This window comes from Corvus brachyrhynchos, unplaced genomic scaffold (genome assembly GCF_000691975.1).
Source record: "Corvus brachyrhynchos isolate BGI_N302 unplaced genomic scaffold, ASM69197v1 scaffold142, whole genome shotgun sequence".
In the NCBI taxonomy this organism is placed as follows: Eukaryota; Metazoa; Chordata; class Aves; order Passeriformes; family Corvidae; genus Corvus; species Corvus brachyrhynchos.
In genome coordinates this window covers 8,190,823-8,214,951 of record NW_008237226.1, presented here as the reverse complement: position 1 = coordinate 8,214,951, position 24,129 = coordinate 8,190,823, and the positions used below count along the sequence as shown (strand labels likewise).

The following is a 24,129-nucleotide window of genomic DNA, read 5'->3' as shown; positions in this document are numbered from 1 at the left end:
TGCTATTTGCTGTGCATTAGCTTTCTTAAGCCTTTGCATTCCCATGAAAATGTAGTTAACTTCTCTGTGTGCTGTGTTACTGAGTCTTTGCACTGGGGTGTAGTACAACTTCCATTGTCCTCACCCCTCTCTCAATGCATTCATTTTCCTTTGTATGTGACTGTTTAATACTGCCTCTACCCTGGGACTGAACTTCATTTCTAGTATTTCACAAAATTCCCTGGAATAATGTCTATTTTTTCCATCTGTCTCAATTTAGATAATAAAAGACATTGCTTTGGTTTACATATTTCCAAAGCCATAGATAGGAGTTCCTTACTTTTCATATTGGGCATTTTTTTGGTGGTGAACAGGTCAGGCTGAACCAGTTATATGCAATTCATAGTTTATGAGCAGGTAGCATTTGAGTAAAACTGTGTACAGGCTACATGGTTAAACAATTGTTTAATCCCTAACAAATGCCTGGAGTTTTTAGTCCACAAAAAGATAGAATAGAATATTATTCTAAGAAGCTACCCCTCTTCCTCCTCTTGCATCACCCTGACTCCCACTGTTCCTCCACTCCTCCGTATACAAAACAAACAAACCTCCCCTCGGCATGACTTCAGCTCATAATGCAACCAAAAGCAAGGGAACAAGAAGAAATGCTAATGCTGAGAATAGCAAGAGGAGTTTTTGCTTTTGCAGAGTTGTGATGACATATCCTGCTCTTGCTGGCTCTGGGAAAGGAGCAGGTACCAAACCAGTACCTTCACCAGTGGGGCACATGCTGCTCTCCCAGCCTTATGTAATGATCCATGTGACAGGGACAGAGACTGCAGGAACCTGCCCAGCTTCTTCAGAGCAACACGTCCTTGCACTCTCACACCCACTCACATGTCACAGCAAGCCTCCTTTTCCCCCAGCTACCTCACTGTGCTCCATGGTCCCTTGGAAATTATCTTCAGTTTGTAAAAAATAGTTTTTAAGGGCTGCTCTTCTGTCCATATGGGCAGATACCAATGCAGTTAATTTAAGGATTACTGGAGCTTCATGTTTTCACTCTGTTTGCATTATTTGTGTCTCTAGAGAAACAGCCTCTGTAACCTGCATTTGCAAAGGGATCTCTTTATTGTCTGTGCTCTTGGGATTTTATCCACAGGGCTGAGTTAGCACTGTGTAGTGCTGACAGTCCCTTTCCAGGTAGAAAGGTGTGACTGGCTGACATTCGATCCGACCATTCACATGTAGTATTTATTCACACTATAGGCAAAAAACAATCGTCACTGAATACAATGGCATTCAGGAATTCTTGTGATTAAGCATTGCTTAGGGGCTTTAAAGAAAAAGCAGGGAGGAGAAAGGCTGCTTTATCAGAAAGGAGGAAGAGGTTCCCCCTGTTGCTCAATATTTACACTAGCTGAATCTTTACACAGGTATTTTATGAGAGGTTTGGACCCACCTGTTGTAAGGGCACTAGAAGCTCACAAAACCAAGCACACGACAGCTGCAAACGTTGAGTAAATAAAAGTGGAGGAGCTTTACATTTAAAGGCAGAGGAGTGATTCCAAAGATGCATACTAACATGATGATTCGTTTTCTTGTGGTTTTGGACCTCAGCTGTCACATTTCTCAGGTTTCATTGTTTTCAATCATGAAAATCACAAACCTTTACAAAACCACAACAAAAAGTCTCAGCAGTAAAACGCACAGCAATCATGTAGTACCAAGAGCTGCAGTTTTAAGGGAATAATTTGTAGGGGAACAATGAAGCAGTTCTATGAATCAGACAGGCTCAGAGAAAACAGAGCCATCTTGACAACTGTTAGCTGAATATGACATGTTTAACTAGAAGGGGCAGACGCAGGCTCAACACTTAGTTTAGGTAAAACTCAGTCTATCCTACTTTTCCATTGGCTCTCATACCCTACAGCCTGATACACCTCCATGGCATACTTGAAATGTATCCCAGGGAGATGAGTCTATATAGGCAGAAAGTACTATCAATATAAAAATATTCTAGGGTGTCTAATATTTCAAATTACAACAATATAGGAAAACAAGTATACTAAGACTTTCTCCTCCCCTCTACTTCATCTCTAGAGTTAACAACACCAGATGAAGGGATTGGTGCATTATGAATGGAGGATTGGATGCTTTGCATCTTTCCCTTGGGTGACTTAGAACTGAATTTCTATGTTTCCTGCATTACTGCAAGCACCTTCAGCTTGCTGGCTGACTAGAAAACTTCACAAATACAGTCATTTCTGATTCCTTGTTTCTCCAGTTTGCCACTACTCCACAACATTAAATAACGAGATTATGGTAAACTTTTTTTAAAATACAGCTTTTCCAGTTTAGTTCTCTCTTCAAACTTAGAGCAGAGATTCCAGCTAGAGTTAGAAAATTGCCCATCCTGAGCATGGCTGCCTATTACTTTGGCCGCTCTCTCAGTCCTCAGGGATCTCTTGGGTATCCAAAAGAGGTGCTGTGAGATCTCTGCTTACCACTGCAAGCAGCCAGAAGGATGAGTATCAGTGTCAGCACAGTGGGCCCAAGGGGGCAGACAGGGCTAGCAACTGACACTAGAGGATTTTGGTCTTAGGTTATCTTTGAAATCATACATTTAATCTTCCTGATTTAAAAAAAAAAAAAAAAAAAAAAAAAAAAGAAGTGTAGGTAGCTCTAAGCCTAACATGGTCACTCTACAGCTACCAAACTCTGTCAAGCATTGCTAAGAGTTGTTTTTGGATTGGTCCCATGAAGGTGAAAAAATTCCTGTAACACAAATCAAACATTCAGGGCTATGATTCAGCAGAATGGGAAACCATTCAGCTGTTTACACACGAAAATCAGAGCAGAGCTGGCATCTGGTGAATTTTATTGTGTTCTGCTGAGACTGGTGACCAGTCACAGCAATGGCAGCAATTTGTCCAAGGTGGACTGTTTATCTCTTAATTTTCCAAGGCAGCAACCCTATACAACACTGCTTATTTAAACCTGCCTGTCAGTACCTCACCTAAAATGCAAACATGGAGGTGAAGCCAGATCCATAAATGTATTTGATGTGCTTGGACAGAAATCTTCTGCCTTGTCTTCACAGTCAGAGTTCTAGTGATCCCTGAAGTATCTCATGAGAAATTTTGCGCACCCACTGCAAGTCTGAGCTTTCCAGACATGCTGTGTTTCCAGACTGCAAGCACAGGATGGTCACTCTGTTTTCCCAAGTGGCCTGTGGTGGCTTGCTGCTGTCAAAATTACTCACATACCCAGCTTCTAGTAATTTTCCTTTCCCAGGGTGAGCGAGCTGTATCCTGCTGGTCTGCCACAGCAATTCATCCAGTCCTACAGCAGCTCCAGACAGTTCTCTCCCATGGGCAAATTCAAGCAGTGCAGCCAGTTCCCAGTTCTTGCTAAAAATGGTAGTTGGGAGCAGGTAACTGCCCTTGTCAGACAAGTTCAGCTCACCCATGGCACCACAGCTCCCAGGAGGAAACTAGGCTGGCTGGGAAGCACTCCTCATCACAGCACTGCTGCCTCTGCTACTCCTGTGGCAGGACAGAAGTGTGGCAGGGTTAGTTCAGCCAGCCTGTGCCTTGCCTCCATGGTGGGGTGTAGGCACTGAAGTCTTGATTTTCAGGTTGGGTGTCACAACTCTGCTTATGGAGCAGGAGTCAGATAACTGCTGGCTTTTTCTGCTGGTACTCGTGGTGGGTATGTCAGCCCATGCCTGAAGCTTCTACTGGCACTGCATGAGCAAGTTTGGCCACTGATATGGAAGCAGATTTCTAGCTCACAGGAAGGGGAATCATTCCTGACATTTGTCAGAGGAGATAATTTTAGGAATTCTCATTCTGATTTCAGTGGCATACTGGATGACAAAATGAGTATTTAAAGTATGCAATTCTTTTCCCTAGAAAATAAATCAACCTTGGTCTAAGAAAGCTGGAGATGCCAAAAATCCACCCTTCCTGATGTGGAGGGAAGAAACAAACACAATTTTAGCTCAACAGCAGTTAGCCTGGGAGAGTGTAACAACAAGTTAAGAGACAATTTTGTGGGAGGAAGGAGAAATCCAAACAAAGAGCACCAGGAACTGGATACAATTTGAGCAGGAATAAGGATTAATAGGTTTTACATGTTTGTGAGGTTAACTACCCTCATGACTTATTAGTAGCACATTTCAGAGCTTGGACTGGGCCACAGCTGAGCTGCAGACCCTGTTATGGAAGCAGCATTTCCAAAGGCAGGGCTACCACAATGCAGGCTAGAAGGTAATCCCTGACTGCAGACACACTCACTCAAACTTGGCTCATCACGGTGGTGGCAATAAAAGCAATGAATTTAATTGCATTGAACTACCCATTTTTGTTGCCTCTATATTCACAATCTGAAAGGAAAAGCAGAAACTTCTTCATACACTGCTGCACAAGAGAAGAAAGAATTTATTCCCTGATACCAGAACAGTGCACTACAGTATCCAAATGCAACCTTGATGTTTTCCTGCTCTTAATCATGTGTCAAGGTTGCTACAAAACAACAGTTACACACAAATGAAAGTCTGGCAAACAGATGCAGGGGTGAGGGCAGCATATCCCTGCCCCTCAGGGCCTATGGAGGGGGGCAGCAGGGAGATAGCCTGCAGCTGGCTCGTGTCCTTGCTGGGGTGGCATAGAAGTCCAACTTCTCTGCATCTGCACTTTAGCCAGATATGAGGAGCAGAGGGAGCTGCTCTGATCAACGCTCCCAAGTCACACACGAGCTTATCAGAAGCTCCGTGCAGAGCCTCCAGTGGAGGCCCACAGGATGGGCTTGGCAGTAGCAGCTGTGGCCAGGGGCAGAGTCCCAGTGCCACCCAGACGCAGCTGCAGCAGGATGCAACCCAATGCTGTGATTCAAATCAGGAGCAGGAGGTTGCTATCTAATTGTCAACCTGTGCTCTTTCCAAAAGAGTTATACATGTAAAATACGTGCTGCATCAGAGCCAGTGTGACAAGTCTGTACAAGGAAGTAAAAAACCAGATAGAGGATTGTTTGGTTGGGTTTTTTCCCCCCTTCAAAAACCTCCAGTACATTGGGTGCCACCTCCTCTACTTCTGAACACAGCCACATCTGTACTCACAGGCACAGGAAAAAAGGTCTTTGCAAGCATATGGACAGTCCACCCAAAGGGGTCACCACAGCCAGCATGCCCATGGCCTGGTAGCTCAGCACCTGTTTTGCTGCTCAGGCAGTAACCAGTTATGACCACACTGAATGTAAGCACCACAAAAAATAATTGCACACCTGCATGCACCATTGGCTTTACTTCCTGAACCTAATCTGGAGCACAAGACAATATCTTGGCTGTACATAGTCCATTTTATTGACGGACTGCTTTGAGACCCTGCTTCCCTCTTCCTTCTTTTTAGAACCAATGGAAAAAGCTTAATTTAGGACACAAATGTCAAGTGACAATGCTTTTATTAGTATGTGGCCTGGGAAATTTTTTTCCACTCTACTTTGATCAGCTCATTGGTATCTGAAATCTGGGGGTTTTAAGTAAATGGTTTAACTTTGTAAACATACAAGGAAAGGGCTCACTGGGGTTACTAGAGGCTAGGTGCATACAATCTTGAAATAGGACCAGAAGTATGCAAAGCAGTGTGCTTGGCCCCTGCATCAACATGTAATTTGCTACATTTCTTACTTTCAACCCACAGTAATCCTATGTCTTTCCTTGTTTGGTGCTGTCCCAGATGGATGCTCATTCCTCACACAGAGCAGATAGTGTGCCTCAGGTATGAGGCATGCTGTTAATTCAGTCACTGTACAGCTAACTCAATAAAGCAAACATTTAGTTCTGGTAAAAGTATTCTCAGATGATTCATTATCTCAGACTCTAATGACCAATTAACTTAACACTGCTTGGATAAGGAAGGAAGGAAAAGCTATAAATTGGCCTACTATAGCCTTTATCTGTATTCCTAGTGTCAGCCTAATCCAATTTAGGTCCTGAGGTGCAAAAACTTTTAATTCAGAGCTATGTCAGCAACTGGTTTGCACATTACAATACCTGTATGAGCTGGTCTGGCTCACTCCCTTCTTCCACAGTAATTAATTTAGACCTTCCATTTCGCTCATTGTCCCGAATGCCAACAGCAACCTGAGTAGCCTTCAGCCGCTCGTATTTATTGCATGATGAGCCACACCACTGATAGATTTCCTGAAATAATGAAGAGAACACACACATTAGCAATAGGACTCAACATAACAAAGTTATAAAATTATCCTACTGGATCTAAATCACCAAAACATCAGTGAATCTAGATCTTTCAGAAATGCTTTCTAGAAGTCACGTAGATATTTGCAGTATCTATGACATAGTTTCAAACTGCACCAGGAGAGATATATGTTGGATATTAGGAGAAATTTCTTCGCAGAAAGGGTGAATAAACATTGGAATGGGCTACCCAGGGAGGTGGTGGAGTCACACCCCTGGAGGTGTTTAAGAAAAGATTGCATGTGGCACTCAGTGCTGTGGTCTGGTTGACAGGGTGGTGTTCAGTTGAAGGTTGGACTCAGTGACCTCAGAGGTCTTTTCCAACATATTTCATTCTGTGATGCTGTAATATGCAAGATGTTCACATAATATAATTCAGCTTCCACATACTAGGAGATCACTTGAGCTGAGCTCACAATAGTCAGAGTTTTGGTTTGACTTAGTTTCATCCCAATTACAGATACAGCTTCAGCTAATTAAAGAACCAGAAAATCCTAAATTTGCTACTGCAAGTTTTACATGTGTCAGCTCCTCTTCTATGGTACTTCAGCAGTGCTGGTACTCATCTGTGTCAAGAAACAAATTAATTTCAAAATCTCAAGGCATATCCTGGTTGTATGTGTTACTCAAAAGTACAGTTAGACCTTTCAATCCAGTTTTTATTTTCTGACCCTTTGCAGAATGCAGCATGTTCCCGAGGCTCCTCTCAGGAAGGAGAGCCACCAGAACCAGCCTAAGACAGGTCACCTGATTCAGCCATACAGACCAAGGACACCCATTGGCAACTCCCATTATTCATCCAGAACTTGAAGCACTTCAGAATGAAGAATTTAGATTTCAGTCTTGATGAAAATTGCTAACAAAAGGCAGAACGTAAGGGATGTTAGACGCTGGGCTGGAAGGAGCCAGTCCAAGGAAATTATTCATCTTGGCTGGTTGCTTCCACCACGTTCTCCTGGAAGAAGGTAATTTGATTCTTCACGTGATTCTATCAAATAGCTTAAATAGTACAGCAATAAAGGTATACAGTCATTTTCAACTTTTAAAAAGGTTGAATTGGTTTGTGCTCATCTGCAATGCAAATTTTAATCAGAGGCATCACTGAATAAATTACTGGGGCTTAGTTGTTTTATGCTGTATGTACAACTGTATAAAACTTACATTTGAGATGAAAATCTGTTCCATTAAAAAAAAAAATCTAGCTCTTTCTGCTGACCACTGTTGGTCTTTAACAGTACTTGGAATGGTGGGTTGAGACAAGTGAGGGATGAAGCACAGCTTCTCATTGCTAGCAGCTGCAAATTTTTAGAAGACAGCTAACATTGATGGCATCTGCATGCAAAACAGTGCTAGGAACTTCCAACAGTTACTTTTCACCAGTTTGGACACAAAAAAACCCACAATGAGATCTCAGTGATCTCACCGTGCCCTTCCAACCTCCCTTCCCCTCAAAAGCATCTCTTCAAAGACAAAGTTTTAAGCTTCATCAGGATTACACCACAGATTCACAGAACTGTATCCCTTTCAACTTGCACATGTCATGCAACAAAAGCTCTGAGGTTTTCAGCTTGCCTTTAACAACTTGACTGTAGGCTTAATTTTAAAAAAATGCTTCTAAGTTCTGGTTTAAATACTGACAGTTTACCAAGTGTCCAGAATCTGGAGACATAGCTGGCATCAGGTCTCAACCTTATCTTAAATCCAACTTTCTACATTTCCCCAGGAAAACAAAATGTCTGTTCATACTTAGGGAAATAATTTCCTAGAGAACTGAATGTGTAGAAAGTAAAACATTCCAATCTGAGCAGATTTTTTAATACACTTGTAATTGCCATGCACAGCTTCAGCCATTTTCTTCCAAATTCATGCAGACTTTCCACAACACAGACACCTTAGCATCATTCTCATCTTGGCCTACATCCTACTAATTGAGCTGATTTGCAGCTATGCGAGGAAACAGGAGTCACAAAGTATAGCAGCAATAAATGGGAATTCTTTATTTCCCATATTCTATAGAAGAAATAAGGAAGAGAAAGAAGTCATAAAATAGAGAACTAGAGGAAGAGGTAAGGCATCTATTGCCTTATCTCAGTGTTGATGCAGCAATTGGTGGAGATTGCTCGTTCAGAAAGGTTAAAAGTGCAGCTTCAGTTGTACCCATCGGCCTTCTCTTGGTTTTTGCTAACTGGTGATGGAACCTCAAACAAGTAGTTGCATCTACAAAATAAATATTTTTGCTGTACTGACGACAAAGGATATTGTGAGACTTAAATTGCCACTGCAAATTACGAAGACCTTTACTTCTTGGACAATAAATTCACATTTTCTTTTCCTAGTATCTCCTAAAGGCCCCACTACACCCAAGTTACTCCACATTCACAGTTTATTCTCCCTGTCTGACTAAACCAAGCTCTCCTACAGTCCACAGGCTCTAGGCTTCAAATGAGCGTGAGGAAGGAGAAGGATCTTTAAAAATCTCCAGTAATGGATTTCAGATTTTTAAATTTGCAGGTTTCATTATTTTCCTCATGGAGTCCATGTTCCACGTTTTCTTCTCCGCATAAACCACCACTTGAATCAACAAGTAGTGTCTGAAAACATTCTTGATCTGGAGATTCACAAGCTCCATCGTACACGGTTATTTAAAAAACACATATTGTAAAAGCTAGAGAAATAAGAATCTGATTCTTTTTATCACTAGAGAATAAAGACGCTATTCTTTATTAAAAGCCTGAAAGTAAAACTTCATGTACTGTATAATCAAATAGAAGGAAGCGAGCAGCCACAAGTCATGAAAGTGTCCTGAAGTATACAATATTGTCATATACTTACTATGATCACTAAAATATCTTAAGCATTCAGTGCTAGAAGCTTTCAGGACCTTGGATTTAGTTAATTTTCCCTTCTGAACTATAATAATCTCATTTTCAATGTATCTAATTTTGAGGCCTCACAGTAGAGAAGCCGAATATCTACAAGTTTGCCTTCCTGATAACTTATCCATTTCATCCTCTAGGTAGATTGGGTTTCTCAACAATTTAAAGCCACAAAAAGATTTTTAGAAGTTAAAGCCGCTTCTTGAGAAGGCTAATATTTAGATATGGATTTACCTGAAATACAGTCATGTAGTTATCTAACCATGTCCAACAAATCATTTAGCTTTTGGGACATATTTTATTAATTATGTATTTCTTTTTTAGACATATAAAGTGCTCAACTATGGGCAAAATATGATATTTAGCTTTAGCTCACTCACTACTTTCACAATTTCCTAGCTGTACTACACCTTCACTATTTTTAGGCTTGTTTTGCTAACTTTATTTTGAATTGGCAGGTTGACAAAAAATGTTTCCATTAAAATAAAAACAGACTTCAAGTGTTCACTCCTCTCAAAATAAAAGAGCTTCATTCATCAGTAATTCCTGTGCCAAGCCCAGTTTATTTTCAGAAGTTTGCACTAGCAGTATTTATTTTTTTAAATCTCTTAAAGAGAATTCTGAGAGAGATGCCCTATATTAATGTTTGTTGCTATCAATATGGTTATCAGATCACAGTGGGACAATTAACAACTGAGGGCAAGAAAATGTTATAATGAATAATCACAATGACCACCCCAGAGCTCCTGAGTGGGCTTGGGAAGGCAGGCTGGCTCTGTGCCATGCACACTGTCATCAGAACAAAGTCTCCCCACAAATGCACATTTTGGGGACACAGTTTGGTCTTTTAGCCATACAGTGTCAGAATTCACTGCTCTTACTCCTAATAGCTTCTGGCCTGCAGAGTGACCTTGTGCAAGTCACATGAGACTTCTACAGCACATTAAAAATGACCCAACATTTAGCTTCTATACAGAAGTTGTGCATCAGGATGATTATGCATGGCTCATGTGTAACCCTGAGCAAGAGCACCTTGGCACTTTTCCCTGTATGGAAGGGGACTGTGAAAGCACACCTCCTGCTTCCTGCTCCAGCCCCAAATGGCATGCAGTGCAAGAGAAGGAAAAAAAAACAAAAAAAATCACTTATTTCAGAAGTGACATAAAAAACAATTTTTTCCCTTCTAAACTATAGCCACCTCTGTATTCAACTGGCAGCCTCCTTAGTCTGGAGGCGAATGAAAATATACTCTCTTTTCTGCATCTTTTGTGGTCATTTCTGTGGATCATAGCCAGGACAATAACAGCAAAAGCCAAGAAGCTTAAATCCATGAAGAAGTTTTTCTCTAGTTAAACATGCCCTAAACATGCTAGTGTTTTAAACCTATAAGTCTGTTGCAATACCTACTAATCTCCAGGCCCCTACTGTAATTGCTGATTTGCATTCTCTTACATGAAGAGACAGTTAAAAGCTAAATAAATTAAATAGGTTTCAAAACTCTAATTTGAAACAAGTTTGTGGTGAAACTTCAATTTAGGTGGAAAATAACAGTGAAATGTTTGTCTCATTAACTTTAAAATATTGAAATAAACTTTAAGCTTTCATTAAGGAAATAATTTAAGTCAAGTATCACAAGCTGGTATGCCTCTATTCTTTGGAGGCCCTGATACACCTTAAACCTGCCCACCTTTGCCCACATATACAGCAGAACACTCTCTCAGAATGTAACTGCACCTCAGTTAAAAAAAAGACCACTCTTGGCTGAGAGACAGCTAAAATCTATAGTGTGTACCTTTTCATCTTGTCATGATGCAAGTTATGCTGACTCAATGTCTGTCAGTCAGGATGTCTTTCGTTTCTCTAAACCACACCATTTGGTGCAGCAGAGGTACAGCTCTAATGCAGAGGGACTCAAAGCAAGAAAACTCTTCAACTAAATCTGCTCACTCCTGTGAAATGCCATACTACATTCTCCTTACCCCCACAACTCAGACTAAAGGGCTGAAAGCAAGAAAAGAATGGTTGTAAAAGTTATAATTGCCTTAATTCCTCTTTTCCCTTTCGCTTAGCTGCTGCTGTTCAGAAGCAGATCAGAGCCTGGGCAAATAACCACATCACAGAATGCCACTGCAGTGGTTTCACAGCAGGTAGAAGAAAGGCTGATGAGGCTTGTAAGGAAAGGTGGGTCAGGAGGAGAGCAGCTGTGATGTAGGGGTCCCCAAAGGAGCCAGCACTCCTAGTACTCACCTCCTGAGGGAAGTAGAGGAAAAAGCCCAGCAACACTAGAGGCAGATGGAACATACATGTATATTGGCAAAGCTTTATAAATATCTTATCATGATATTATCAAAATAATTGGCAGGCATTCAGCTGAGACTCTTCATGGTCATTAGTGAACAGCTGCTCTGATAAGGCACAAGTTCCTTTTAGCTAAAACTCTACTTTGTTAAAAGTCTAGTCCTGTAATTAAACTTAATATGTTTAAAGGAGAAATGACAACACAAAATAGAAATAAACTTGGAAAAAGTTCATATATGAACTGCAAACAACAGAAATACTTCTAATGCCTTTAATTTTAACTATCTGTAAAACAGTGGCATATTACATTGGTATTTGTATTTCAAACACCAAGTTTTTGGAAATAAAACAGGGAGCCCTAAAGCAAGAGTGTGGAGCTTTTTAAAAAAAAATTTTTTTAAGTATAGAAAAGTGCTAAATCAAGGAAACAAAGTCCACATGATGGGGAAAATAACTGAACAAAAATAGCTAGAATGCAGCTCTTTTCTGTCAGTTCATTGACATTCAGGCTGTTTTTTAGGAACTAACAATATGTATTAAGAAGAATGTTTGGATTCAACTGGATTAATATAGAGCTCCGAAGGCATTTGTCTCCTTAAGTTATTCAATGTTTTTCTTTCTTGAGTGTTGAATTCTTGATAGAGGCAGAGAAAAAAATCTCTCTCATTTCACATATCCATCAAATCTACCTTTTACATTTGTTGAAACTGTAATACAGTGAACCATTGAAAGTTGTGGAGTTTTGATAATCCAAAACAAACTTCAAATTCATTCAGTCAGAATACCTCTGAGGCCACCATGAGCCTGGCCCTAGTAAAATTACAATAGTGTCTTTGTAACCAGTCTTTGGAGTCTCCCACTTGACTCAAATGGAACAAATTTTCAGACTAAAAATAAGTCAGATATAGCACAGTCATGCACTCAGTACCTTCATGTTTCCTCTCCCACCTGTTTTGCTAGTATGCACTAGGAATAGCCCTTGCTATACCACAGTGGATTAAGGCATTAATACCAGGATGATCTTAATTCTAAACAACAGCAGCTCAAGCAGCAAAACATCTGGATTTTCTACAACATCAGGAAGTAAACTAACTTAACTGAATCCTTGTGAATACATGTATGTCCAGTTCACCTGGAGCTTAAAGGATGACCTCTGGTTCAGCTACTCTTCTGTGTGCAAGTGGGGGTGAGGGGAAATTTTCCAGTCCACAGAGTATGAAGAAAAAAAATCCATACTCTGAATACTTTAACTGAAGGCGGGGGTGGGAGGGTGGGGTGGGGAGGAAAGGACTTCCTTTTATTTTTCTCCATTTGATGACTTTGAGACTATAGCAACTTCCAGAATGCTGGCATTTACCCTGCTGGAGTAACTGGTTCACAGAATTATAGAAAAATTAAGATGCTTGCTTATCAAGATACACATTGTATAGATAGAACAATATTTTAATGCTGTTAATAAGTCTATAAAGTTAATAAAGAACCAAAGCACTTTAGTTCTTCAAGCTCAGCTACTTCTTTGGCAGCTCCCTGCTACAGCATGAGCAATAGTTTAACTCTCAGCTGGGGGAAACTGGGGAAGAGGTTATTTGTAGGAGAAACATGTGCATGGAAAAACAACATGAGTCAGTTGTTAGAGCCAGGGAAAGCAACTAGAAACATACAGTGATAAAATGCAAGAATCCGCTCTACCAGCCCTATTTATACCTTAACAGTGACTTTATTAAAGCAATTAATATGTCTGTTGTGAACTGCTTTATCCAATGGAAGAGAAGAAAAGAAGCTAAAAGAGATAGTGAGGGAAGAAGATTACAGAAGCCACCAAGACAACTGTGCTTAAGGTTGCAATGTGATGCTGAATCATACCTCGTGGTCTTAATCATAAAGCAAGTATCTGTTCTCTTGCTCTTTAAAAAGCAGAAGTTACTTTCCTTTTTGTAAACATAATTTAATCTATACCAAGTTAACAGTTGTTATGAAAAGCAGCTGTCATAAAAAGCCAGCCTTTTTGCCTGATGTATTTCTTCTAGTGTCTTTGTTGCACAGCAGCAGTTTTTCTTCTTTTGACCTGCTTATTATGCCAGGTATTCTAGCAGGAACATGCTGACAGATACATGAGAACTCTGTTCAGTCTCATATTTTTGAGTTCTAACTTCATAATTTTCATTTGGATTCATGAAGCCCTTGAGAATTATACGCATTGATTGCTAGATAGCACAAGTTGTTTCTAAGAACATTGCGGGTTCTTAAATTTCAAACCAGCAACCTCTTAGCTATTTATAAATCAGTTTATAACCACCATTATGGGAACAGGAAGAATGGACAACTGAGTACAGTTTACCTTCAATTTTCATTTAGCTTGAGCTATAGTTATCACTTCACCCATCTGCACTCTTCCTTTGGGAGAAGGGTAATGTTCTGTCTGCAGAACTTTTATTGTACTGACAAAACTTTCCAGCTGCAATCAGGCCCAAGCTCAAACCTCAGTGGTAGTTATCACACATCGTCCTTCACCCCCTTATTTTAACAATTGTCTCTTAATTTCTTCAAGGTGGCTGAGCAGTGCGCATCCCTCTGCCTGCCCTCTGCAGTCGCCTAGCTCATGGCACTGCTGCTGTCTCCCATTAAGAGATTAATCAGACAATCAAGCCTTACATTTTACAGAGCTCTATCCAAACACACGCACAGAGGATATTTTTGCTGGTCACTAAGGATACAACTTCAGACAGCCTTCATACAGCAGGGCTTCCCATAATGAGTTGGGAAGGTTTCAATAAAATCAGCTGATCAATTCACGTTGCTTTATTTCATTGTTATTCCCATTACTTCTGCTGCATGTTTTGATAACTACCCAAATTATTAACAGAGCTCAACATTCCAATTTTGTATATCACCAGTATACGCCAATATTTCACAATACTGACCAGTTTCCTTCCCACTTTAAACCAAGAAAATTGACAAAAGATGACAAAAAGATATGAAAGACTTTAGCACATCTTATCAGAAATACACACATATACAGTATATTTACATATGCATTGAGATAAGAACTAAAAGAGCCTGGAAAACTGTATGTACATTATTCATTAAATGCCACAGTGATTCATCCTTTTCCTTGCCTTCTGTGATCACTTTCCATGCCCTCTCCTGCTCTTTGCTGTTTTGAGAATTGTCATGGTGATGAAGGAAGAAAATGGGTTGTGCCTAAGGGGAGGTGGCTGGAGGATGGGGTGAAACAGAGAGAGCTGCATCTGGAGGTAAAGAGGAGCACAGAGCAAGGTGAGGCAGTTTAAGGCCACCAAGAACTGTCAAACCCATCCTGGTGCCTCTCAGGTAGGATACCAGCAATAGCTCAGGACAGGATTGGAAGGGTCTTGAGGGGAAGCCGTATGAGGAGCAGCTGAGTTCACTTGGTCTCTTCAGCCTGGAGAAGAGGACGCTGAGGGAAGACCTCATTGCAGTTAAAACTTCCTCATGAGGGAAAAGGAGGGGCAGGTACTGATTGATTCTTTCTGGTGTCCAGTGACAGGACCTGTGGGAGTGGCTTGAAGTTGTATCAGGGGAGTTTAGGCTGGGTATTAGAAAAAGGTTCTTCATCCAGATGGTGGTTGGGCACTGGAATGGGCTCCTCAGGGAAGTGGTCACAGCACCAAGCCTGACAGAGTTCAAGAAACATCTGGACAATGCTCTCAGGCACATGATGTGACTCTCGGGGCTGTTCTGTGCAGAGCTAAGAGTTTGACTTTATGATCCTTGTGGGTCCCTTCCAACTTAACATATTCTGTGATTGTGTGGCAGAAGATAACAGCTCCTGGAAGGCCTTGAGCAGAGCTACACCAGGACAAGATGCACTGAGCAGCACCCGACAAAGCAAGGTGTGCTCTACTCCAGGCCTTTCAGCAACTGCCCTGCTCTTGTCTTGCCTGCCCCAAAGGCTCCCTTACAGAGAGGTTCCCAGGTTCATCAAAGAGGTGTTGTGGAAATCCCATGTAGAAAAAAACCCCAACTTAAATTAGGGTCTGGCATGCCAACACTCTCCTGACTCAGTCACTGTACAGGAAGATCAGTACAGTCACAGCTCTCAGTTCAGAGTGTTACAGAAGACTGCTTGACTAAAAGGTCTTCACACATTACCAACAGATAATAACTCCCCTCATATCACAGACAGTGCTTTCTCTGACTTTTGTATCTATTTTCCAGCCAAGAGAGTTCAAAGGAGGCAAGATGAGACCTGGGCATGGTATTTGAAGTGCTGTAAATGTGGTTTAGTAACAAATCAGCCAAGGTGCTGTGTGGGTTGTGCACACTGGATACGGCCCCATGGGATCCCAACCACTTTTAAGAGAGGGGTCAGGAGACAGGCAGTTACAACACTATTTTTTAATCTTATTTTTAGCCAAGGTTTGAGTCCAATAACTTAGAAGACTGGATCAAGATAGAATAACCTTCATTCAGGATCAGGCTGAACAGGGCTCAGAGTAACCTGAACTTGTTGAAGACATCCCCGCTCATTGCGGGGGGAATTGATCTAGATGACCTTTAAAGGTCCCTTCCAACCAAAACTATTCTATGATCTAGGTATAGATAAACATCAGAACAGAGATAAACATCAGAACATGAACTGTAAATATGTGAACCTAGCTGGAAATGCACACACATACTTTTTGCTTAAAGCATTATCCCTATCAAGGAAACCCTAGTGATTAGTAATGATTTTATTCCTAATCATTATTACCTTTCATAATTTCCCCTTATCTGTTCAAACCATGAGTTTAAAATACTGCAGTAATTGAACTCCATGAGAAAAGTGAAACAATTTTTTATTATATTAGATAAATGGCTTGATAAAATATAACAGGAAATGAACAGCACAAGCAATTTTTCAATGCCATAGAGACCATCCTTCTGGTTAGCTAAGAGACTGGGGAAAGTAAATCTTGGAAATTCATCTTATTTGATACACTACAGTAATTTGATATTAAAATCACTGACCATAAGCTCATTATTTTATGAAATTACTGCCCATTATTCTTGGACAATGAGTCTGTAGTGCTCTGCAATAAATCCCAAGACGCAAAAGCAATCCTATTTAAGATTAATTTTATTTCAACTGTTAAGCAAGGGAATCTAGTTTAGCCAAAATACTTTTCTTTCTTCAAAGGAACCTTAAATTCAATTAAGAGCTCCTGTAAAGACTCATAAAGCCTTGCCCATTTACAATGGGCCTCTAGTCATGGAAAATTTCAATCTGAAGTACAGTTATTTCAGCTTGAAATATAGCTCTTAGAAAACTTGAGCAAGATTTCTCCTGTGACATTGTATTTTCTATCACTCCCATTTATTTAGAGGTACTTCACTAGACTTGTATATCTTAATCCTGAACTATGGCACATATGGCCTTTTCATCTCCCACAAGCACGGTCTGGGTTATATAATAACCTACGACTATGAATATCTAGATGCTAAAACACTTTTTCCTTAACTTGTCAGTACATCTAAGAAAACCCTTCTCCCTTATCCAAATGACATGACAAGACCAAGACCTGTCTTAGTCATGTGATTTGACTGACATTTCCCATAGAATGGCAAAAAAAAAAAAAAAAAAAGGGTTCTAGATATTGTTCACACCTAGTCTTTCTCCCTACAAAGGCACATTGTTGCACTGCTGCTTGACCTCTGTCTTGTCAAACAGTGGATCAGAAGCCAGTGACCTTACACTAAAAAAAGTAAAAGGCTCCCAATGTACATTCAGTATCAGGTAAAGACTATAAAGCCATATTACATCTAAATTGCTTGGTGACAGCACTCTCACTGAAAGGGATGGGCCCCAAGTGATACATGTAAAACTGCAATACACCCATAGTGCATTTTCATCAGTGTCACTGCCACACCTGCAGTGTGGCCTGAGTCATTACTCAAGGCCATCTGGGTAACTGCAGCACAGTAAGGGTCAGGACAAGTGGAATTCATGGAGTACACCCAGTTCCACATCATGTCCATGGGAGGTTAACTCCAGAAAACTCAAGCCCGATCACAGCCTTACTGTAAAAGCAGCATTTTCTAGCGATGTTTAGTTCCAAACCTTGCATCTCCCATGGGTTAACTCTGAAAGGGAATAGATGATTTGAGTTTTCTATGCAAAGTGGCAAAATTGAGAGATTACTTTGGATATTGATCGCCAGGGTATTCCAGATGATTAAACCATATTGACATATGAGGACTAGGATAATATTCAAAAAACACTATTTGATGTTCCATCTGAAGGCTGTGAAGCATAATAAAAATCAAAGACATTTTGGTATCAAGTAGCTATACTGATTACCTTCAACTGTCACACTAGGGGCCGCTTTTCAGAGGAAAAAGCCAAATGAACACCATAAATTCAGATGAGCCCATTTTTCAATAGGTCAGGAGAACACTGAAATCTTGAAGCAGCTGACCTCTTCCTTGTGAAGCAGTACAGTTAAAATCAACTGCAGATAAGCTATTTCCTTTCACATGCTTTCCATTACATGTGAGCATATCAGGCATGGGAACAATTTCAAATTGGTAACTAGCATCTAATTAGTGTGGTCTACATCCCAGCTGCTTCTCTTGGTATCAGAAAGTCTTAGCAGGTACTCTGAGGTGACAGTACTAAACTTTAAGTCATTTGAAACAAGCAAAATTGTCTTATCTGTCAATATTCTTCTGTGCTGTCTCTACTTGTTTTCAGCAGAAAGCCTTGAAGCATGGCATTGTTTCTCGAGTGATCTCTTGAAATACTCAAGTAGTTTTATAACCACTTTTGCATTTATTTCTTTAGGGTCAACTGTCACTATCAAAGTTTGATGACTATGAAGAAATGCTCTTAAGAGAATGGTTGAATCTGTGTTCTGCTCTGAGCACTAGCACTGATCCCATTCATCTGGTAGAGACTGCAAAATTCAAACTGGACTTATAGTGAGCTGTTTAAGCACTTCAAACACTAGTAGTGAAAAATCACAATGCCTTGGATGGGAAAGAGAACTGTTTCTTGATGGATAATCTGTTGTACACTCCAGGAAACATTTAGGGCAGTCTGAAACATTTCAAGTGGTGTGACACTAAAACTAATTCTCTAAAGTAGATTCTTTCTGCTGGTTCACATGAGTGACAAAATCAGTTTTGCATTTTAGGGGATAACTCAAACCTTAGAAGGGATGCAACTTTTACTTCTCAGTGTTTTGCTCTAGAAAATACTCACATTTCCGAGGTCAATAATGAAACAATCTCCTTTGTTGAAGCTGGTCCAAGCCAGGGGGACTTCTGTGGCTCTTACAACTCTCCGGCCCTTGATATGCAGCAGCCTCTGGGCACTCAGATCATTAGTAATGACATGATTAAATCCAGAGGCAACACCACCTGCCTGAATAAAACAAAACAAAGCAGCCAGCTTTATTTTCAGTTTGATTTCTGCAAAGTTACTTTTTTTTTTTTTTTTGGCTACAGATGAGGAGCTAGCAGTGGAAAAAATAGTTTATGCAGTGAGAAGCAAGCCAAAGTAACGTACTGTTTAAGAGTGCTGACCACAGACCAGACAGACACCACTGCTGCTGAACTGGCAGGTGTGAACATTTAGCCAAGGGAACAGAAGTCAGCCTCCTTCAAAGGCTTTTCAGATAAACAGGGAAAGTGAAAGCACAGAATTTACAGCACTCTCCAGCCACTGTCAGAGGATGAGGTAATACTGAACTCCATTGTCAGGACAAAAGTCAAGGACAGAGGAAAAGCAGAGAAATATGGAGCTCCTTTTGAAGTTTTCCAAACTTGAATCTCAGAGGTCCGGGTGGTTTTAGTCCCTGGTTACGTGTAGATGGACGGACAATTCCACAGCAGCTCTGTAATTTTATGGAAGGAATATTTGCAACTTCAGAGTGAACCTGGCAAGGAGTACCACACTAGGAGAAGTGAGAGCAAACTGTTGATCTGTGAGTGTAAATATAAGCATAATCCTGTAAACTGGCTTGGATGTCTGCCTCTTTGAGGCAGCATTCTCCCCTCCTCTGGGAGAACCAGACCTTGGGTTGGAAGAGAAACTGGCTCTTGAAATGACAAAGAAAAAAATTAAAACATAAAAGTTTGGGCATGTCACTGCCAACATCACTTATGCAGACTTAAAACCTTGGTTGTGTAGACAGTGAGAAGTTATAAACCTTCATAATGGGGAAAAAAAGGCTGAATAAGCCATGGCTCCCAGAACTTCTACTATGGAGACATTCTCAGGAGATACATTACTTTATTCTTAAAAAAACCCCACATACGTTTAAAAAAAAAGTTACCTTTCAGTTACTCAGCTTCTGGAAGTGACACAAGGACACTGACATTACACCTTTCCAAAAGATAAAATTTTTCAAAAACGTGTTTGGGAGATTGTAACTGCAGTAGGACTGCAAAAGCAACATTTTTAGATCCAAGTGAGCTTCTGGTCTTTTCCACTCTCTGCATGTTTCTAACCACTTGAGCACACTGGGTTCTGCATTTGAACACAATTATTCAGTCTACAAGACAGAAATTATTTCTGTGAGATTTAACACCTCCCAGACACAGAGAGTCCCTACTGTGAGCTCTCTTAGACACACAAGTATGAAATTTCAGGACAGCTTTATTTTGTGGGAAAAAACATTGGGAAAGGTTTTCCTATATCAGAAAAGGCACTGAGAAACAAGCTGCTGCTTTCTGTACAAACTCTGGGACTCCTACACTTTAAGATGGGTGATTCAGATCTAAACCCACAAAGCATTGAGAAACTATTTTTAAAATCTCCATTTACAAAGAAAACCATTTGATTTTTATGTGGGGAAAAATGTTAAAATTTCATGTATGAATGTATTTTGACAGACTCTTTACCTTGTACTTAATTCCTCCTTTGAAGTAACCCACAAACTCAGTAGACTCATATCCTTGAATTTCTCTACTCTGCACAGGCTTTCCTCCTAAATAGTCATCCATTTGAACAGCAAAGATAGCTGCAGCTGTGCTTTCATCCTGGGTGCATTCTTTCCCTGAAATAAGAGGAAATATGTCAATAAAGCATAAATATAATTTTGAATTCTGTTGGAGAAATTATTTCTGCAACAATTGGGCTCTGCCTGCAGCAGGTTGTATAACCCATGTTTATGTGGCAACAAAGCACTGAATCATAAGCTTGTTCACCACCAAATAACATGATCTTCCAGGCCATTTTTTGACTACTTGCAGAACTGCATTCATAAGGAAAAAAGAGTGAAAAGTAGTGAAGTTCATCTTCTCTTAGAATCTTCAAACAAAAGAATAATTTAATTGAGTTTAGCACGGCAAGTGTCAGCCATAATGATTTTTGGATTTTGAGCTGAAGTTCAAAGAAAGAAAGGTCATGTCTGGATGGTAAACCATATATTTATGCTAAGAACAACTCACCAAGCCAAAAAGCTGAAATAATTCAAAAGCAGTCCTCTTGACACTATAATGCAAGCAAGATATTTTGCCTGGTACAGCTGGGAGAAAGCAAAGCAGCTTTGGGACTCAGATATCTGCTTCATGAGGTCACACTTTGTTTTGTACCTTATAGACATTAGCCTCTTCCCAGGACTGTGGCAAAATAGCCTCTTGGCGTTGTGTGCTGATGCCTGTACATGCTGAAAACAGGCTGTATATTAAACCAAAGCTTTTAATGAGTGCCCATACATTTTTGATGAACATTTTCAGCAGTTTTAATTGTTTCAAGGAAAGCACAAATAGAATCAAGTCTAAAAAACCAGACTTCTCAGTAACTATAGAAGAATAAGGAATCCTTCCATTTAGCCCTCAATCACTCCATGACAGAAGAACTTGCTATGTTCCAACATGCTTCCTCAGACCTGGGTACCACCTTAAAGTTGGTTTTGGAGGTTTTAGGGGTGTTTTGTTTCTTTTTCTAAATAGGGGTATTCATATCCATTAAGACTAGATCCTTCTAAATTATTACTTGCAATTGCATTAACAGGGTTCAGGGTTAAAGAAAAATGGTTTTTGAACAGAGATAAGAACTACTATCAGACTTGGTCTCATAGCTGTTACGCAATAAAATACTCGGTAAAACTCCATTAAAAAAAAAAATCAAGACAGCACCAGTCCAAGCATAAGTTATTCAAGCTTGCATGAAAACCAGATTTACCTTACAGTCTAAGGCACAAACAGCTATGAGTAAGCCAGAGCATAAAGTAAAAAGAATAAGTTTTTACCAAACTAGATCCTGGTTCACATGGACAGATCTTATGACTTCATCTCTGGGAACAAGGGTTAAAAAATAGTTAAAAGACACCATGAATGATTTTATTAAAGATACTAAGTGGGGTATAGCCAATCTCATTCCCACAAGTAGTCTCATGCTGGCACAGTGCATGCTGTTTGCACCAGTGATAGTTTCAAGTCCAGACAGCTCCCTTAGGATTAGTTCAGCTACCAAGGCATCCCTCAAGTGCCAATAGAGACAACTGAGCCAGGATGTCTGGGCAACCTCAAAAATGGGTACAGCTGCAGTGACACAGATCCACACTGATTGCCTGCCCATGCCAACAGTGTCGATACACCCAGGTTAGCTTGCTCAGAAATTATCCAACCTCAACAGCCTGTCAGTGTATGTGAGACACTGGCTTTCCTACAGGAAGCTTTGGCATAGCAGAACAACTGTGTGGGGTCACTTTACCCATAGAATGCCAGTCACAGCTCAAGACTCAGTACATCGAGGTCACAGACCATCCTTCCATGGTCTAGACCTTCTTTTAATCCCTTGTGTGTGCCTAAGCAAGGAATTAGGAGGACCTTTACCACTATGTCATAGGAAAATTTGATGTTGGGGGTCTTTTTTGCTGGTCAGAATCCATTCACACTCACAGCCACTGTATGCATCTGCCACAATAACATACTACAGATGACTAGCAGAAGTAGGACTGTGTCACCAAATGGCAAGGCCCTTGTTCTTCAGTGTTTCCCCCATCACAAGAATTCTTTCTTTACATCAAGTCTGAGTGATAGTCACTGCTGCAGCTGTCCAGAGACACTTACGGGAAGTCCTCAGAAAGACCCTATTGTGATCTTCTGGCCCACAGGTTATACAATCTTTGCTTACAAGGGAAAAGTTTGGTGCATGAAATAGCACTGTGAATCAGTTAAAAATACCAAAATAATTCTATGGTTCTTACCCTGGCTGTGACTGGCCCTCCCTACACACCTTGTTTGAAGTTCTGGTCTCCTGTTTCTATTAAGTGTGCAGCAGTGTTTGAGATTTTACCACCCTGCTGCTGAAGTATCTTGCAAGCAGGAAGGGGTTTGCCAGCAGTGAGCCTCCCTGCTGTCACCTTGCCAGCTGCACAACAACAGTGGGTGCTCAGATCACCCGAAGCCATTTAGAGTATCTGGATAGCACCGCATCAGCACAAAATGTGCATCAATGTGAACAACTAAAGCTCTTCAGCCACCAGCAATGAGGTTTTAATTGCTGCAAATGTCAGTCACTGGTCTACCTTCCCTTCCCAAAAGCTGCAAACAGTCCTTACATCATGTCCTTGTGATGTGTCTACTAGACCTTCACTAAGACATGAGCAGTTCCATCTTCATTAACAAAGGTCTACACAGCCAAACCCTGCCACTAATTAGCAGCACTACTCACAGAAAAGCCTCTGCCAGAAATTCATTTACACTGCCATCTATGATTATACTCTTACCAGAGACAGACACTATGTGCTTGCCAGCTGGAAAACTCCTAACACATGCAGAACTCAAGGCTCAAACATTTATGCAGAAACAATCCCAGCTTTATCTGCAATTATTTTTCAGTGCATGCAAAAGTACAATGAGAACTACAGCAACTCAAGCATATTAATGTTAATACACCTATCGTTATTTGTATTCATTGAGATGATTGCCTACAAACACAAACTTGTTGGCAAAACAAGAAAAAAGTATTAGGTTTCAGGCAGCTAAACAGTAACCACTGTGGCAGGATGACTCTATGGCCAGATGGGGAAGTCACAAGAAATCTCCAGGAGATGAGGAAGTCACGCAGAACACATCCTTGTGTCAGACTTCAGTTTTTATGTAAAGTGTGCTAGTCAAGGTAGAAGGCAAAAGACATCAGCTCGGTTCCAATGCCAGCAGGCCGTCAGATTGATATTAAAGAAGTTTTAAAGAAAACCTGGTGCCTTTGCACGTGATCTCTGTATCATCAGAAAGCAAGATTAATCTAGCTGAAAAAGACAACACCCAGACACTAATCAGGGCAACAAAACCACAGGGAGATGCCCAAGAGGAAATTTTCATCCAGATGGAAACAAAGGCAAGAAAACTCTTCACGTGAGTGAAGGCAGGATTTCACTCCAGAATCTCTGTCGAGTGCAGCCAAGATTTGACTTAAACACTTCAGCGCTTTTCCAAACTAACACGACAAAGAGAGCAAGCTTTCACCTTTCTGCCGTACCCCACTGTCCCACCACTTAGTCCCTCAGCATCGCAAGGGATGACGCTTGGCATCACCCTGATCCTTGGCGGCAGCCCTACCCCTGCCTCCACCTCGAGTATCTCCGCTTGGAAGCCGCGCACCCGCAGCCCTACTGAGAAGGGCGGGGAAGCCTGCCGCGGTTCCCTGGAGCCCGGCAAGCCCTTCAGCAGCAGGGTGGGCACTGCGGGCTCCCCCCGGCCCGCCCGCGGCTCCCCGCCCCCCCCCCCACGCAGTAACGCCGC

General features: G+C 40.9%; 1 protein-coding gene across 1 annotated transcript in view; it reads right to left on the bottom strand.

Moving 5' to 3' along the window:
• Positions 1-21,111, bottom strand: part of SCIN (scinderin) — a 46,335-nt gene extending 25,224 nt beyond the window's left edge. Inside the window, exons 1-4 of the mRNA XM_017729182.1 lie at positions 20,974-21,111; positions 20,281-20,484; positions 18,638-18,799; positions 6,035-6,184 (exon numbers count right to left, since the gene is read on the bottom strand). Coding sequence (XP_017584671.1) covers positions 6,035-6,184; positions 18,638-18,799; positions 20,281-20,484; positions 20,974-21,111 — 654 coding nt within the window. The remainder of the gene's footprint in view (positions 1-6,034; positions 6,185-18,637; positions 18,800-20,280; positions 20,485-20,973) is intronic.
• Between the last annotated feature and the right edge of the window lie 3,018 nt (positions 21,112-24,129).